This window comes from Bufo gargarizans, chromosome 8 (assembly GCF_014858855.1).
Source record: "Bufo gargarizans isolate SCDJY-AF-19 chromosome 8, ASM1485885v1, whole genome shotgun sequence".
Classification (NCBI taxonomy): Eukaryota; Metazoa; Chordata; class Amphibia; order Anura; family Bufonidae; genus Bufo; species Bufo gargarizans.
The window spans coordinates 40,298,496-40,315,636 of NC_058087.1; the positions used below are offsets into that span (position 1 = coordinate 40,298,496).

Below are 17,141 nucleotides of genomic sequence, written 5' to 3' on the forward strand. Positions count from 1 at the left end.
CCAAGAACTCCTCTAAGGCATGTCACCTAGCTAACCCTACTCTGAACTGATGAAGAGCAAAAACTCAGAAACAGTGCTGTCTTTAGATGGGTGGCGCTGGTTTGGCTGATATCCCTCATCATGTGTGAGGGCTTTGTAGCGGGTCGGACATCGACTTACAGGGCAACTATCTATGGGTGGTACTAGAGACACTTTTCTTCCTTCTAGGGAGAGTTTACATAAATTTATAATGAAAAGTAACAGCAGCATTCGTGACATCAGTGCGTCTGTGAAATGAGCCCTTGAATTTGCAAGGCCTACTTATGCAAGACAAAATACAGCTGACAGCGTGAAATGACAATAATCCCGCAATTAAAGCAAGAAGATCATTTCCCATAATGTCTTTACACAGCAGTAGACGGCTCCGTTCACGGAGCACAAAAATGAATATTCCTATAAATAAATCCACATGTCAGTGAATAGAATGCAAGGGTTTTCTAATTAAATTCTGCACAGCATAACATAGGATGAACTTACTTGGCCTGGAAGGCATTATTGGTTCCTCTGTGGTCAAGATCATGACACAGGCACCCCACGAGCACGGCCAGGATCTCTGTTTCGGTCAAAATTTCCTGGAATCCCGCCGTCTGCAGATAACAAATAAATCATGGTAACTCTTGAATGCAGAAAAGTTGAGAAATCTCAGCTGACGTGAAAAGAAATGTCTCTATTTTCTTGTTCCCGGTAAAGTTTTTATTCACATAATTATAGTCACAGAACAGGTGTTTACTGTTAAATAATTTAAAGGGGTTGTCCATGAGTTGAAGAAATGAAACGAGCTGCAGGAAATCTTATTAAATAAAAAAGCAATCCTTACTCCACTCCCCCCTCACTGCTGCGCTGAGGCTCTGCGGCACTTTTTTCTGGAGTGATGGTGTGCTGTAGTGGCACGTGCATCACTGGCAGTGAGGATAGTATGTACGGCATGTCATCGACAGGGGCAAATAAACATAAACCCATGGGGACCACAGGTAGTAGAGTAAAGGCTAACTTCACACTTGCAGCAAAACTATCGGCAGACAACAGCCTGCCGGTGTTCTCAGGATTCAGAATAGTCAGATAGTGCTGTGTGCCCACCAGACCCCATTGGCTATAATGGAATTCGGCCACCCTCTGGCATAAATACCAGGATTTGGCCAGACAACAATTGTGCAAGCACCGTTTTTTGTCCGGCTGAAACCTGGCATTTATAGTGCCGGATCCCATTATAATCAATGGGGTCCAGTGGGCATGCGGCACTATATTGCTTTGCCGGATCCAGGGATCTCTGCTGGAACAACCTGCCGATATCTTTGCCGCAACTGTGAAGATAACCTTAGGCTTGCTTTTTTTATGTTAGAATATTTCCTGCATCTAGTTTAATTTCTTTAACTATCGGACAACCCTTTTAATGCTATATAGCAGTAGTATTTTGTCACCACAGTATTTGTCTTCCATCTGATGTCCCGTTCTATCTGTCACTGCGACTCTGCACGATTATCTGCAGTAGTACATGAGTAGTGCTGCACATAAGGAGTCCAGATCAATATTTTTTATTTTACTACTGCCCCTATTCTCCCGCTGTTAACGCTCAAAGCTGCACTGAAATACACAGTCAGGACTGCTGGGCTGCACCAGCCTAATGGAGAGGACTCCTGCACATGCACAGCAGTCCTGACAATATATTTCGGCTCAGCTTTAATCCCCGACAACCGGGGAACACGGAATAGAAGGAAAATAAAAATGAGTGATCGTGGTGTTAAATTCCCTTTCATGATTTCAGGAGCACTCTGGGCAAACCCAACACACTGTGTAATGGCCTGAGTGGGAGGTACATGACACTAGGAGTAAGAATTACTAAAGTAAGAATCCTTGTGTCATGTGCTAACCCTTCAGGTTCCACACTAGGCATAATACTGTGTAGGGTATCACTTTTTCCATCGTGTTTCTTATAGACAGACTGCACACCCTTTACCATTTATACAGGGACAGTGGCTCATCCGTATGGGTGGCTGTGCCTTGTACTACAGCTCAGTATCATTTGACTGCAGCACGAGGTGGAGAAGCCTGCATGAATGAGGTGTCAATAAGGCTAGGGCTACACCGAGACTTGGGACACACGACGTTAAAGAGGTTATCCAGGAGTTTAATATTGATGGTCTAGCTTCAGGAGCAGTGATGGGCAAACTGCGGCTCTCCAGCTGTTGTAAAACTACAAATCCCATCATGCCCTGCTGTAGGCAGACTCGGCATATTGGGAGTTGTAGTTTTACAACAGCTGGAGAGCCGCAGTTTGCCCATTCCTGGGATAGGCCATCGATATCTGATCTCTCAACTCTCAATGATGAGCTGTTTCCTTGTAGCTCTGGTGCTGGGAGTCAGAGCTGGAACTACACAGCCCATTCCATTGTGTAATGGATGGAGCTGACAACTGCTGTGCTGCTCCTATTGGAATGAATGGGAGCAGTGCTGCAGTTATCAGCTCCATCCACTGCGCAATGGATGGAGCTGGTGCCAACTTCCAGGTCGCCGGAGCTACTCTGAAATAGCCAATCGCCACCAATCAGATATTGATGGTCCTGAGGATAGGTCATCAATAATAAAATCCTGGGCAACCACTTTAAGATTGCAAATATCATGCTGCCAGTTGCTTTCGGGTTGCAACACGACCACACAGGATTTTATCAAAGAAGGGGGGTCCAAAGTCACACATATGCACATAGACGAATATGAAAAAATAAATAAAAAAACACATAAATACATGCAATGCATTTCTCAAGGATTGGCACCGCTAATCATCTGATCGGGATCCCTACCAATCAGCTGTTTGAGAGGACACCAGCACTCACAGTAGCGCTACGGCTTTCTCTCAGAAGTGATTGAATAGGGCTGAGTGCGATACCAAACACAACCGCTATACAATGTACAGGGCTGTGCTTAGTAAGCGCCTTCTCAAACAGCTGATCGGTGGGGGTCCCGGGTGTCAGATCCTCACCGATCAGATACTGATGATAGGTCATCAGAATTAAGGTCTTGGAAAACCTTTTAAATCCCCTGCCACAACCCAATGTATCTAGGTTGCCAACCACAACTTAGGCTACTTTCACATTAGTGTTTTTTGTCTTCTATAGCCATGACGTATCCGTCTTGAACACCATTGAAAGTCAATGGGGGACGGATCGGTTTTCTATTGTGCCAGATTGTGTCAGATTCGTTTGCCTCTGCTTCGTCGGGCGGACAGCAAAACGCTGCAAGCAGCCTCCAGAGCAGAATGGAGACTGAACGGAGGCAAACTGATGCATTCTGAGCGGATCCTTTTCCATTCAGAATGCATTAGGGCAAAACTGATCCGTTTTGGATCGCTTGTGAGATCGCTGAATGGATCCCACAAACGGAAAGCCAAAACGCTAGTTATCCAAAAATCACGGACAGCCAACATTTTCTACTGACAAATTGGAAAACCATAATGAATGATAAAGATTATAAGTAATACACGTCTATAGTTCCAAATACTGATAAGAACTAACAGCATTTACTGTGAGATGTAACATGATGATAATTACCACCAAAATAACCTACTGAAGAACCAACAGCCTAAAAAATAAATCACAGACACAGGAAAAAAAAGTTACCTATTTTTACAGGCTGTCCAGAGATTTCTGTACGGTTGGCAAGCCTGCAATGTACCAGTGACACAGTTGCCTATATCTGCTAAAAAGGAATAAGAGACGCGGCTTCCAGCTTGTACAGAACCGATATCATACTGTATGAAAGCTAAGCTGCTTCTTAAAATATGCGGCTGCAAACACAATACATTCATTGGGATCAACAGTTTAGTTAAAGTCTATTGGGAGGCCGTATATTGATTGTAATAAATCTCCTCTCGCAGCACCTGCACAAAGAGCGCTGATAGATGTCAGCTCTTGTTACAAGCCCTGGAGATCACAAGAGGAGGCGAACAGATCGCTAACACTCAGCAAGTGTGATAAAGTGGGACATTACTATAGGAAACGCTTGGAGATACAAGACAAAACATGAACCATGTAGTGAAAATGTATGACAGCCATAAAACATAAAAGGCCATGTTAATGTAGGTCTCATACTAATCCCATGTAGATCCATAGACCTAGATATTACAAAGGGCCATCCTCTTTTGGGTGCTCAATGATACCTAGTCTATAGTCAGTGCTCATCATCTACCTCAGACACACAACATCATTTTTTTGTTATTGCGCTCTACTTATTTTAGGCTAATAATCCTTTTTCACTTGGTGTTTATTAAAGAAGTTTTCCGGGATTTTAATATTGATGACCTAGCCTGAGGATAGGTCCTCAATATCAGATCGACAGGGGTCCGACACCCAACACCCCTGCCGATCAGCTGGTTAAAGAGGAGGCCATGCTCTGTGTGAGCCCAGCCTTCCATTCAGTGTTTACCTGCTCGGCGTCGACATCGCAGCGGTGAGCAGGTGTAATTATAAGCCGTCCCATTCTCAATAATATTCAGGTGTATAGGAACGAGCCGTCCCATAGAAGTAAATAGGACGGCTTGTAGTTACACCTGCTCACTGCTGCGATGTAGACGGGGAGCAGGTACGGAGTGCGGCCGTCTCTTCACTCAGCTGATCGGCGGGGTTTCCGGGTGGCAGACCCCTTGCTGATCTGAGGATAGGTCATCAATATTAAAATCCTGAAAAAGCCCTTTGAACATTTTCAATAGTTTTGCCTCTACAGCTTTCTATTTCAGTGCATCTCCAGACTATTGCTTCCACCTTTTCAGTGAATCCATGGGAGAGCTGCTCTGACAGCTAGATCTGTAGCCCTTTTCTGCACTTTCCTAACAGCTCATAAACACTCACCAGAGCTAAATTCTTATCAGTTTAAATTTAGCTTAAAGGGGTATTCCCATCTGGCATATCGATGGAATATCGCTTGGAGCGGGTCCCAGAGGTGAGATCTACACCTATCTCCAGAACGGGCCCCCCGAAGTAAACAGCTGCGCATGTGCGGCCAACCTCCATCTGGAACTCCATAGAAAAGAGCAGGGACTCCTTACAACACAGCTGAAAGCAGTCACCAAAAGTGAAAGGGGGAGAACCATGACTCCATAGACAAGAGCTTTGGAAATGGGGCAGGGCTCACTCGGGGGGCCTGCCTTAATTGATAGTACGCCACTGTCCTAAAGCTGGACAACCCTTTTATTACAGCTAATTTGTGAATCAGCATATAAGAATTAGCCCCTAGTGAGACGTGGTTGGCTTCAAAGTCACCTGAGGTTGTTTTCTGCTCGATTCTGAGGGGCCCTTTTGTATTTGCCTCCCATTATTGTGCAGAGCCAGGGTCCACAGCAGGATCTCAGGTACTTTAATAGGCCAGATTGACCCTGTTACTAATTTACTATAATGTTGGGTGCCATGAAAGAACTTCAGTTTCTAGAACTAAGCGAATACACATACACCAAAGTTAAAGAAGAATGAAAAATGTTTAAACTCTAAAACCTGAACAATAATCATTAAAAGAGGGAAAGATAAGGACGAGGCATAAATCATCGTTTTGCAGCTACACTTCTGACACGTGTTCATTAGCATCCACCATAGAGAATAAATATGTTTTCTTATATCATTAAGCTACAGAGCAAAATAACAGCTTTTCTCTCAGAATTTTCTCGGCTTATCCCCTTTATGTATTCAAATCTAAGGGAATAAAAATGGATAATTAAAGCCTTTCCTTACCTATGGCATAATGCATAAAAGTAGGTTATCACCATATCACGCTCTTCATTTCTGCAGATGAGAATGACCTTCATAACTCACTTTAAGATCCTTCACTTGTGAATTAGAACTCATTCTTATTCTAGCTTCCACTCTGGCAATATCCATATTTTCCTCAGGATTCTTCCCTGAGCTTCTTGAAATTGAGTAGATGATATATCATTCAGGTAAAACATGTTTATTGTACTGATGTCTCTAATTTCCTATGTAAGTGCATGTTAACTGGACAACAGGCTATTTATTTGCTCCGTCCTTAAGTCAAGAACAGCAAAAGTTGAGGTTCCTTACCCTGGTGAAGCCGCAACTAATTTCATACTTCTACAGAATTTTTTGGGGGAAGATACACTGATGACCTATCCTAAGGATAGGACATTAAAGAGGTTTTCTGAATTCTGAGACTGTTATATTGATGTCCTTTCCTCAGGACAGGTCATCAGTATATGATCAGTGGGGATACGACACCTGCACCCCAGCCAATCCGCTGTTTAAAGAGGCCGTGGCCTCCTCGCAGCTAACCAAGCACAGCACCGTATATAATATAGTGGCTGTGTTTAGTATTGAAGCCCAGGCCCCTTCACTTTAAAGGTACTGAGAAGCAACCAAGACATATTACCAATGAACATGACGTCACTGGCCTAGGAAGCGGCAGCTCTCAATAGAGTGCCATGGCTTCTTCAAACAGCTGATTGGTGGAGGTGCTGAGAGTTGAACCCCCCACTGAGCAGATATTGATGACCACCCCTTTAAAGTGGGGTCAAAACTCCAGAACTTCTAGTAAAGGCAGAATGCAGCACCTATTTATGTGAGTGCAGTACCAGGAGCAGCCACGTGTACAGTGGTGTAGCTATGTCTTTATGTACACTAGAGCAGTGTTTCCCAACCAGTGTGCCTCCAGCCGTTGCAAAACTACAACTCCCAGCATGCCCGCACAGCCAAAGGCTGTCAAGGCATGCTGGGAGTTGTAGTTTTGCAACAGCTGGAGGCACACTGGTTGGGAAACACTGCACTAGAGGAACCCCTTTATTTCTGTTCATTGATGTTTAGACCCACACTGATCACATACAAATGACCTATCCTAAAGAATGTATTTTCCTGGGAAAGCTTTTAAAACCCAACAGAGGGCTTTCTTCACATAGTACAGCTCTGCATTGTCATATTAAGCACCAACAATTAGGACAGGATCTCCCAACTAAGAACTTTTTCAGTTTTTGGCACTCATCCTGTTTTAATAGCTTCATGCATTCCCAATGTAATAGCGATTCTGGAGCATCTATTCTTATGGCTCTATGTTGTGCTGTTCCTGTATTACTTCTGCTAGAAGTTATGAATAAATTGCTAGCAGTCTGCAGTAAGGGTACCTGCACAGACTCTGTATTCAATCAGTGCTGCCATGTTCAGACTGTGCAGGTACACCCCTCCAACTGGTTACCTCTCCTCTGTACCCTTACAGCAGACTGCTAGCAATTCATTCATAACTCCTAGTAGAAATAATAAATAATAGCACATAGCACAACATAGAGCCATAAGAATAGAGGCTCCAGAATTGTTATTACATGGGGAATGCATGAAGCTATTAAAACAGGCATGTCAGGAGCGGTGAAAGGTCCTCTTTAAAAGTGGTCCTGGAAAAACTAAAAGTGGCTGCATGTTGTAGGAAGGAGGGGCGGGGGGGGGGGGGGGGGGGGGTGGACCCAAATTGACAGAAAGCTGGGCAACACAAATAGGTGGGGTCAGCAGTAGCATAGCACAAAATACCGTCCCAGGAGAACTATATTCCACAGAGCAGTGCAATATATTGCCCCAAAAGCTGACCTTCTGTTGTGGCCATTAATAGATTCCATTTCTCTGTCCTCTTCTAGTGGTCTCTGATTAAGATTTGGAGCAGGGGGATAAGCAGCTGAGATGCGGGCAACAGCAGTTGAATTCAGAGGGCATGCGCAGTCGCTGCTGGGGTACATGAATTTGTGATTCTTAGGGCTCATGCACACGAACGTATTTTCTTTCCGTGTCCGTTCCGTTTTTTTGCGGACCGTATGCAAAACCATTCATTTTAATGGGTCCTCAAAAAAGTTACTCCGTGTGCATTCCGTTTCCCTATGTCTCTATTTCCATCCCGCAAAAAAATAGAACATGTCCTATTAGGGCTCATGCACACGACAATATGAATTTTGCAGTCCGCAAAAAACGGATCCGCAAAAAATACGGATGACATCCGTGTGCATTCCGTATTTTGTGGAATGGAACAGCTGGCCCCTAATAGAACAGTACTATCCTTGTCCGTAATGCGGACAATAGGACATGTTCTATTTTTTTGCGGAAAGGAAATGGAATGCAAACATACAATGGAATGCACAGGCATACGGGAATGGAATGCACACAGAGTACCTTCAGTTTTATTTGGGGACCCATTGAAATGAATCGTTCTGCATACGGTCTTCAAACAAAATGGAAGGGACACGGAAAGAAAATACGTTCTTGTGCATAAGCCCTTATTGTCCGCATTACGAACAAGAATAGTACTGTTCTATTAGGGGCCAGCCGTTCTGTTAGGCAAAATACGGACTGCACATAGACGTCATCCGTATTTTTTGCGGATCTGTTTTTCGCGGACCGCAAAATACATACGGTTCTGTGCATGAGCCCTTACAGTGTTAATTACTGCTAAGAGCTCATTATTAGAGTTGAGCGAACACCTGGATGTTCGGGTTCGAGAAGTTCGGCCGAACATCCCGGAAATGTTCGGGTTCGGGATCCGAACCCGATCCGAACTTCGTCCCGAACCCGAACCCCATTGAAGTCAATGGGGACCCGAACTTTTCGGCACTAAAACGGCTGTAAAACAGCCCAGGAAAGGGCTAGAGGGCTGCAAAAGGCAGCAACATGTAGGTAAATCCCCTGCAAACAAATGTGGATAGGGAAATTAATTAAAATAAAAATTAAATAAATAAAAATTAACCAAAATCAATTGGAGAGAGGTTCCATAGCAGAGAATCTGGCTTCCCGTCACCCACCACTGGAACAGTCCATTCTCAGATATTTAGGCCCCGGCACCCAGGCAGAGGAGAGAGGTCCCGTAACAGAGAATCTGTCTTCATGTCAGCAGAGAATTAGTCTGCATGTCATAGCAGAGAATGAGGCTTCACGTCAGCCACCACTGCAACAGTCCATTGGCATATATTTAGGCCTAGCACACAGGCAGAGGAGAGAGGTCCCGTAACAGAGAATCTGGCTTCATGTCAGCAGAGAATCAGTCTGCATGTCATAGCAGAGAATGAGGCTTCACGTCAGCCACCACTGCAACAGTCCATTGGCATATATTTAGGCCCAGCACACACACAGGCAGAGGAGAGAGGTCCCGTAACAGAGAATCTGTCTTCATGTCAGCAGAGAATTAGTCTGCATGTCATAGCAGAGAATGAGGCTTCACGTCACCCACCACTGCAACAGTCCATTGGCATATATTTAGGCCTAGCACACAGGCAGAGCAGAGAGGTCCCGTAACAGACAATCTGGCTTCATGACAGCAGAGAATCAGTCTGCATGTCATAGCAGAGAATGAGGCTTCACGTCACCCACCACTGCAACAGTCCATTGGCATATATTTAGGCCTAGCACACAGGCAGAGCAGAGAGGTCCCGTAACAGACAATCTGGCTTCATGTCAGCAGAGAATCAGTCTGCATGTCATAGCAGAGAATGAGGCTTCACGTCACCCACCACTGCAACAGTCCATTGGCATATATTTAGGCCTAGCACACAGGCAGAGCAGAGAGGTCCCGTAACAGACAATCTGGCTTCATGACAGCAGAGAATCAGTCTGCATGTCATAGCAGAGAATGAGGCTTCACGTCACCCACCACTGCAACAGTCCATTGGCATATATTTAGGCCTAGCACACAGGCAGAGCAGAGAGGTCCCGTAACAGACAATCTGGCTTCATGTCAGCAGAGAATCAGTCTGCATGTCATAGCAGAGAATGAGGCTTCACGTCACCCACCACTGCAACAGTCCATTGGCATATATTTAGGCCTAGCACACAGGCAGAGCAGAGAGGTCCCGTAACAGACGATCTGGCTTCATGTCAGCAGAGAATCAGTCTGCATGTCATAGCAGAGAATGAGGCTTCACGTCACCCACCACTGCAACAGTCCATTGGCATATATTTAGGCCTAGCACACAGGCAGAGCAGAGAGGTCCCGTAACAGAGAATCTGGCTTCATGTCAGCAGAGAATCAGTCTGCATGTCATAGCAGAGAATGAGGCTTCACGTCAGCCACCACTGCAACAGTCCATTGGCATATATTTAGGCCCAGCACACACACAGGCAGAGGAGAGAGGTCCCGTAACAGAGAATCTGTCTTCATGTCAGCAGAGAATTAGTCTGCATGTCATAGCAGAGAATGAGGCTTCACGTCACCCACCACTGCAACAGTCCATTGGCATATATTTAGGCCTAGCACACAGGCAGAGCAGAGAGGTCCCGTAACAGACAATCTGGCTTCATGACAGCAGAGAATCAGTCTGCATGTCATAGCAGAGAATGAGGCTTCACGTCACCCACCACTGCAACAGTCCATTGGCATATATTTAGGCCTAGCACACAGGCAGAGCAGAGAGGTCCCGTAACAGACAATCTGGCTTCATGTCAGCAGAGAATCAGTCTGCATGTCATAGCAGAGAATGAGGCTTCACGTCACCCACCACTGCAACAGTCCATTGGCATATATTTAGGCCTAGCACACAGGCAGAGCAGAGAGGTCCCGTAACAGACAATCTGGCTTCATGACAGCAGAGAATCAGTCTGCATGTCATAGCAGAGAATGAGGCTTCACGTCACCCACCACTGCAACAGTCCATTGGCATATATTTAGGCCTAGCACACAGGCAGAGCAGAGAGGTCCCGTAACAGACAATCTGGCTTCATGTCAGCAGAGAATCAGTCTGCATGTCATAGCAGAGAATGAGGCTTCACGTCACCCACCACTGCAACAGTCCATTGGCATATATTTAGGCCTAGCACACAGGCAGAGCAGAGAGGTCCCGTAACAGACGATCTGGCTTCATGTCAGCAGAGAATCAGTCTGCATGTCATAGCAGAGAATCAGGCTTCACGTCAGCCACCACTGCAACAGTCCATTGTCATAAATTTAGGCCCAGCACCCAGGCAGAGGAGAGAGGTCCCGTAACAGACAATCTGGCTTCATGTCAGCAGAGAATTAGTCTGCATGTCATAGCAGAGAATCAGGCTTCATGTCAGCCACCACTGCAACAGTCCATTGGCATATATTTAGGCCTAGCACACAGGCAGAGGAGAGGTTCATTCAACTTTGGGTAGCATCGCAATATAATGGTAAAATGAAAATAAAAATAGGATTGAATGAGGAAGTGCCCTGGAGTCCAATAATATATGGTTATGGGGAGGTAGTTAATGTCTAATCTGGACAAGGGACGGACAGGTCCTGTGGGATCCATGCCTGGTTCATTTTTATGAACGTCAGCTTGTCCACATTGGCTGTAGACAGGCGGCTGCGTTTGTCTGTAATGACGCCCCCTGCCGTGCTGAATACACGTTCAGACAAAACGCTGGCTGCCGGGCAGGCCAGCACCTCCAAGGCATAAAAGGCTAGCTCTGGCCACGTGGACAATTTAGAGACCCAGAAGTTGAATGGGGCCGAACCATCAGTCAGTACGTGGAGGGGTGTGCACACGTACTGTTCCACCATGTTAGTGAAATGTTGCCTCCTGCTAACACGTTGCGTATCAGGTGGTGGTGCAGTTAGCTGTGGCGTGTTGACAAAAGTTTTCCACATCTCTGCCATGCTAACCCTGCCCTCAGAGGAGCTGGCCGTGACACAGCTGCCTTGGCGACCTCTTGCTCCTCCTCTGCCTTGGCCTTGGGCTTCCACTTGTTCCCCTGTGACATTTGGGAATGCTCTCAGTAGCGCGTCTACCAACGTGCGCTTGTACTCGCGCATCTTCCTATCACGCTCCAGTGCAGGAAGTAAGGTGGGCACATTGTCTTTGTAGCGTGGATCCAGCAGGGTGGCAACCCAGTAGTCCGCACAGGTTAAAATGTGGGCAACTCTGCTGTCGTTGCGCAGGCACTGCAGCATGTAGTCGCTCATGTGTGCCAGGCTGCCCAGGGGTAAGGACAAGCTGTCCTCTGTGGGAGGCGTATCGTCATCGTCCTGCCTTTCCCCCCAGCCACGCACCAGTGATGGACCCGAGCTGCGTTGGGTGCCACCCCGCTGTGACCATGCTTCATCCTCATCCTCCTCCACCTCCTCCTCATCCTCGTCCTCCTCGTCCTCCAGTAGTGGGCCCTGGCTGGCCACATTTGTACCTGGCCTCTGCTGTTGCAAAAAACCTCCCTCTGAGTCACTTCGAAGAGACTGGCCTGAAAGTGCTAAAAATGACCCCTCTTCCTCATCCTCCTCCTCCTCCTCCTGGGCCACCTCCTGTTCCATCATCGCCCTAAGTGTTTTCTCAAGGAGACATAGAAGTGGTATTGTAACGCTGATAACGGTGTCATCGCCACTGGCCATGTTGGTGGAGTACTCGAAACAGCGCAACAGGGCACACAGGTCTCGCATGGAGGCCCAGTCATTGGTGGTGAAGTGGTGCTGTTCTGTAGTGCGACTGACCCGTGCGTGCTGCAGCTGAAACTCCACTATGGCCTGCTGCTGCTCGCACAGTCTGTCCAGCATGTGCAAGGTGGAGTTCCACCTGGTGGGCACGTCGCATATGAGGCGGTGAGCGGGAAGGCCGAAGTTACGCTGTAGCGCAGACAGGCGAGCAGCGGCAGGATGTGAACGCCGGAAGCGCGAACAGACGGCCCGCACTTTATGCAGCAGCTCTGACATGTCGGGGTAGTTGTGAATGAACTTCTGCACCACCAAATTCAGCACATGCGCCAAGCAAGGGATGTGCGTCAAATTGGCTAGTCCCAGAGCTGCAACGAGATTTCGCCCATTATCACACACCACCAGGCCGGGCTTGAGGCTCACCGGCAGCAACCACTCGTCGGTCTGTTGTTCAATACCCCGCCACAACTCCTGTGCGGTGTGGGGCCTGTCCCCCAAACATATGAGTTTCAGAATGGCCTGCTGACGTTTACCCCGGGCTGTGCTGAAGTTGGTGGTGAAGGTGTGTGGCTGACTGGATGAGCAGGTGGAAGAAGAGGAGGAGGAAGCCGAGAAGGAGGAGGTGGCAACAGGAGGCAAAGAATGTTGCCCTGCGATCCTTGGCGGCGGCAGGACGTGCGCCAAACAGCTCTCCGCCTGGGGCCCAGCTGCCACTACATTTACCCAGTGTGCAGTTAGGGAGATATAGCGTCCCTGGCCGTGCTTACTGGTCCACGTATCTGTGGTTAGGTGGACCTTGCTACAGATGGCGTTGCGCAGTGCACACTTGATTTTATCGGATACTTGGTTGTGCAGGGAAGGCACGGCTCTCTTGGAGAAGTAGTGCCGGCTGGGAACAACATACTGTGGGACAGCAAGCGACATGAGCTGTTTGAAGCTGTCTGTGTCCACCAGCCTAAATGACAGCATTTCATAGGCCAGTAGTTTAGAAATGCTGGCATTCAGGGCCAGGGATCGAGGGTGGCTAGGTGGGAATTTACGCTTTCTATCAAATGTTTGTGAGATGGAGAGCTGAACGCTGGCGTGTGACATGGTTGAGACGCTTGGTGACGGAGGTGGTGGTGGTGGTGTTGGTGGTACATCCCCTGTTTGCTGGGCGGCAGGTGCCAACGTTCCTCCAGAGGCGGAGGAAGAGGCCGAGGCGGCAGCAGCAGAATAGGCCGAGGCGGCAGCAGCAGAAGAGGTAGCAGGGGGAGCCTGAGTGACTTCCTTGGTTTTAAGGTGTTTACTCCACTGCAGTTCATGCTTTGCATGCAGGTGCCTGGTCATGCAGGTTGTGCTCAGGTTCAGAACGTTAATGCCTCGCTTCAGGCTCTGATGGCACAGCGTGCAAACCACTCGGGTCTTGTCGTCAGCACATTGTTTGAAGAAGTGCCATGCCAGGGAACTCCTTGAAGCTGCCTTTGGGGTGCTCGGTCCCAGATGGCGGCGGTCAGTAGCAGGCGGAGTCTCTTGGCGGCGGGTGTTCTGCTTTTGCCCACTGCTCCCTCTTTTGCTACGCTGTTGGCTCGGTCTCACCACTGCCTCTTCCTCCGAACTGTGAAAGTCAGTGGCACGACCTTCATTCCATGTGGGGTCTAGGACCTCATCGTCCCCTGCATCGTCTTCCACCCAGTCTTGATCCCTGACCTCCTGTTCAGTCTGCACACTGCAGAAAGACGCAGCAGTTGGCACCTGTGTTTCGTCATCATCAGAGACATGCTGAGGTGGTATTCCCATGTCCTCATCATCAGGAAACATAAGTGGTTGTGCGTCAGTGCATTCTATGTCTTTCACCGCTGGGGAAGGGCTAGGTGGATGCCCTTGGGAAACCCTGCCAGCGGAGTCTTCAAACAGCATAAGAGACTGCTGCATAACTTGAGGCTGAGACAGTTTCCCTGGTATGCATGGGGGTGATGTGACAGACTGATGGGGTTGGTTTTCAGGCGCCATCTGTGCGCTTTCTGCAGAAGACTGGGTGGGAGATAATGTGAACGTGCTGGATCCACTGTCGGCCACCCAATTGACTAATGCCTGTACCTGCTCAGGCCTTACCATCCTTAGAACGGCATTGGGCCCCACCATATATCGCTGTAAATTCTGGCGGCTACTGGGACCTGAGGTAGTTGGTACACTAGGACGTGTGGATGTGGCAGAACGGCCACGTCCTCTCCCAGCACCAGAGGGTCCACTAACACCACCACGACCATGTCCACGTCCGCGTCCCTTACTAGATGTTTTTCTCATTGTTATGGTTCACCACAACAACAAATATATTATTTGGCCCAATGTATTGTATTCAAATTCAGCGGGATATAAATTTGAGGCCTAGTATTTAGGCGCTGGGTGACCGGTATGGATTTAGTGACAGAATTAGACTTGGAAATGCACAGAAGCGTGTGTGTGAAGTTATTCTGAATGACCCAATGTGCACCTTGAATATTATATACCCTTTTTGGGATAGATTTCAAATAGCTCTGATATAGCAGGAACCACTAAATTATGAAATTGCTAAATTGGGAATTGTACTTCAACCCAGAACAAAAAATGTGCTTTGACGGGCACTAAATAACTTTCCCAGCTACAACAGTACAGCGGTAACGAGAGATTTAGAGGGATTTAAATTTGAGGCCTAGTATTTAGGCGCTGGGTGACAGGTATGGGATTTAGTGACAGAATTAGACTTGGAAATACACAGTAGCGGTGTGTGTGAAGTTATTCTGAATGACCCATGTGCACCTTCAATATTATATACCCTTTTAGGGATAGATTTCAAATAGCTCTGATATAGCAGAAACCACTAAATTATGAAATTGCTAAATTGGGAATTGTACTTCAACCCAGAACAAAAAATGTGCTTTGACGGACACTAAATATCTTGCCCAGCAACAACAGTACAGCGGTGGGTAACGAGAGATTTAGAGGGATTTAAATTTGAGGCCTAGTATTTAGGCGCTGGGTGCACAGGTATGGGATTTAGTGACAGAATTAGACTTGGAAATACACAGTAGCGGGTGTGTGTGAAGTTATTCTGAATGACCCTATGTGCACCTTCAATATTATATACCCTTTTAGGGATAGATTTCAAATAGCTCTGATATAGCAGGAAACCACTAAATTATGAAATTGCTAAATTGGGAATTGTACTTCAACCCAGAACAAAAAATGTGCTTTGACGGACACTAAATATCTTGCCCAGCAACAACAGTACAGCGGTGGGTAACGAGAGATTTAGAGGGATTTAAATTTGAGGCCTAGTATTTAGGCGCTGGGTCACCGGTATGGATTTAGTGACAGAATTAGACTTGGAAATGCACAGAAGCGTGTGTGTGAAGTTATTCTGAATGACCCTATGTGCACCTTCAATATTATATACCCTTTTAGGGATAGATTTCAAATAGCTCTGATATAGCAGAAACCACTAAATTATGAAATTGCTAAATTGGGAATTGTACTTCAACCCAGAACAAAAAATGTGCTTTGACGGACACTAAATATCTTGCCCAGCAACAACAGTACAGCGGTGGGTAACGAGAGATTTAGAGGGATTTAAATTTGAGGCCTAGTATTTAGGCGCTGGGTCACCGGTATGGATTTAGTGACAGAATTAGACTTGGAAATGCACAGAAGCGTGTGTGTGAAGTTATTCTGAATGACCCTATGTGCACCTTCAATATTATATACCCTTTTAGGGATAGATTTCAAATAGCTCTGATATAGCAGAAACCACTAAATTATGAAATTGCTAAATTGGGAATTGTACTTCAACCCAGAACAAAAAATGTGCTTTGACGGACACTAAATATCTTGCCCAGCAACAACAGTACAGCGGTGGGTAACGAGAGATTTAGAGGGATTTAAATTTGAGGCCTAGTATTTAGGCGCTGGGTGACAGGTATGGGTTTAGTGACAGAATTAGACTTGGAAATACACAGTAGCGGGTGTGTGTGAAGTTATTCTGAATGACCCAATGTGCACCTTCAATATTATATACCCTTTTTGGGATAGATTTCAAATAGCTCTGATATAGCAGGAACCACTAAATTATGAAATTGCTAAATTGGGAATTGTATTTCAACCCAGAACAAGAAATGTGCTTGAACGGACACTAAATAACTCGCCCAGCTACAGCACTAGGGACAGATTTAGCTGGATATAAATTTGAGGCCTAGTATTTAGGCGCTGGGTGACCGGTATGGATTTAGTGACAGAATTAGACTGGGATATGGCCAAAAAATGAACAGACTATTGCTGGTTAAATGCACTTGGTGTGACAGCTTCACCCTGATGTAGGCTTTAGCCAAAAAACAACCACACCATTGAGGGTTAAATGCACTTGGTGACAGGCGCAGCTTGCCCCTGATTTTGTATATGGCCAAAAAATGAACAGACTATTGCTGGTTAAATGCACTTGGTGTGACAGCTTCACCCTGATGTAGGCTTTAGCCAAAAAACAACCACACCATTGAGGGTTAAATGCACTTGGTGACAGGCGCAGCTTGCCCCTGATTTTGTATATGGCCAAAAAATGAACAGACTATTGCTGGTTAAATGCACTTGGTGTGACAGCTTCACCCTGATGTAGGCTTTAGCCAAAAAACAACCACACCATTGAGGGTTAAATGCACTTGGTGACAGGCGCAGCTTGCCCCTGATTTTGTATATGGCCAAAAAATGAACAGACTATTGCTGGTTAAATGCACTTGGTGTGACAGCTTCACCCTGATGTA

General features: G+C 46.6%; 1 protein-coding gene across 1 annotated transcript in view; it reads right to left on the reverse strand.

Annotated features, from left to right (window-relative positions):
* The window catches only part of PDE11A (phosphodiesterase 11A), a 673,054-nt gene that overhangs the window by 124,859 nt on the left and 531,054 nt on the right, over window positions 1-17,141 (reverse strand). Inside the window, exon 13 of the mRNA XM_044304393.1 lies at window positions 517-626. Coding sequence (XP_044160328.1) covers window positions 517-626 — 110 coding nt within the window. The remainder of the gene's footprint in view (window positions 1-516; window positions 627-17,141) is intronic.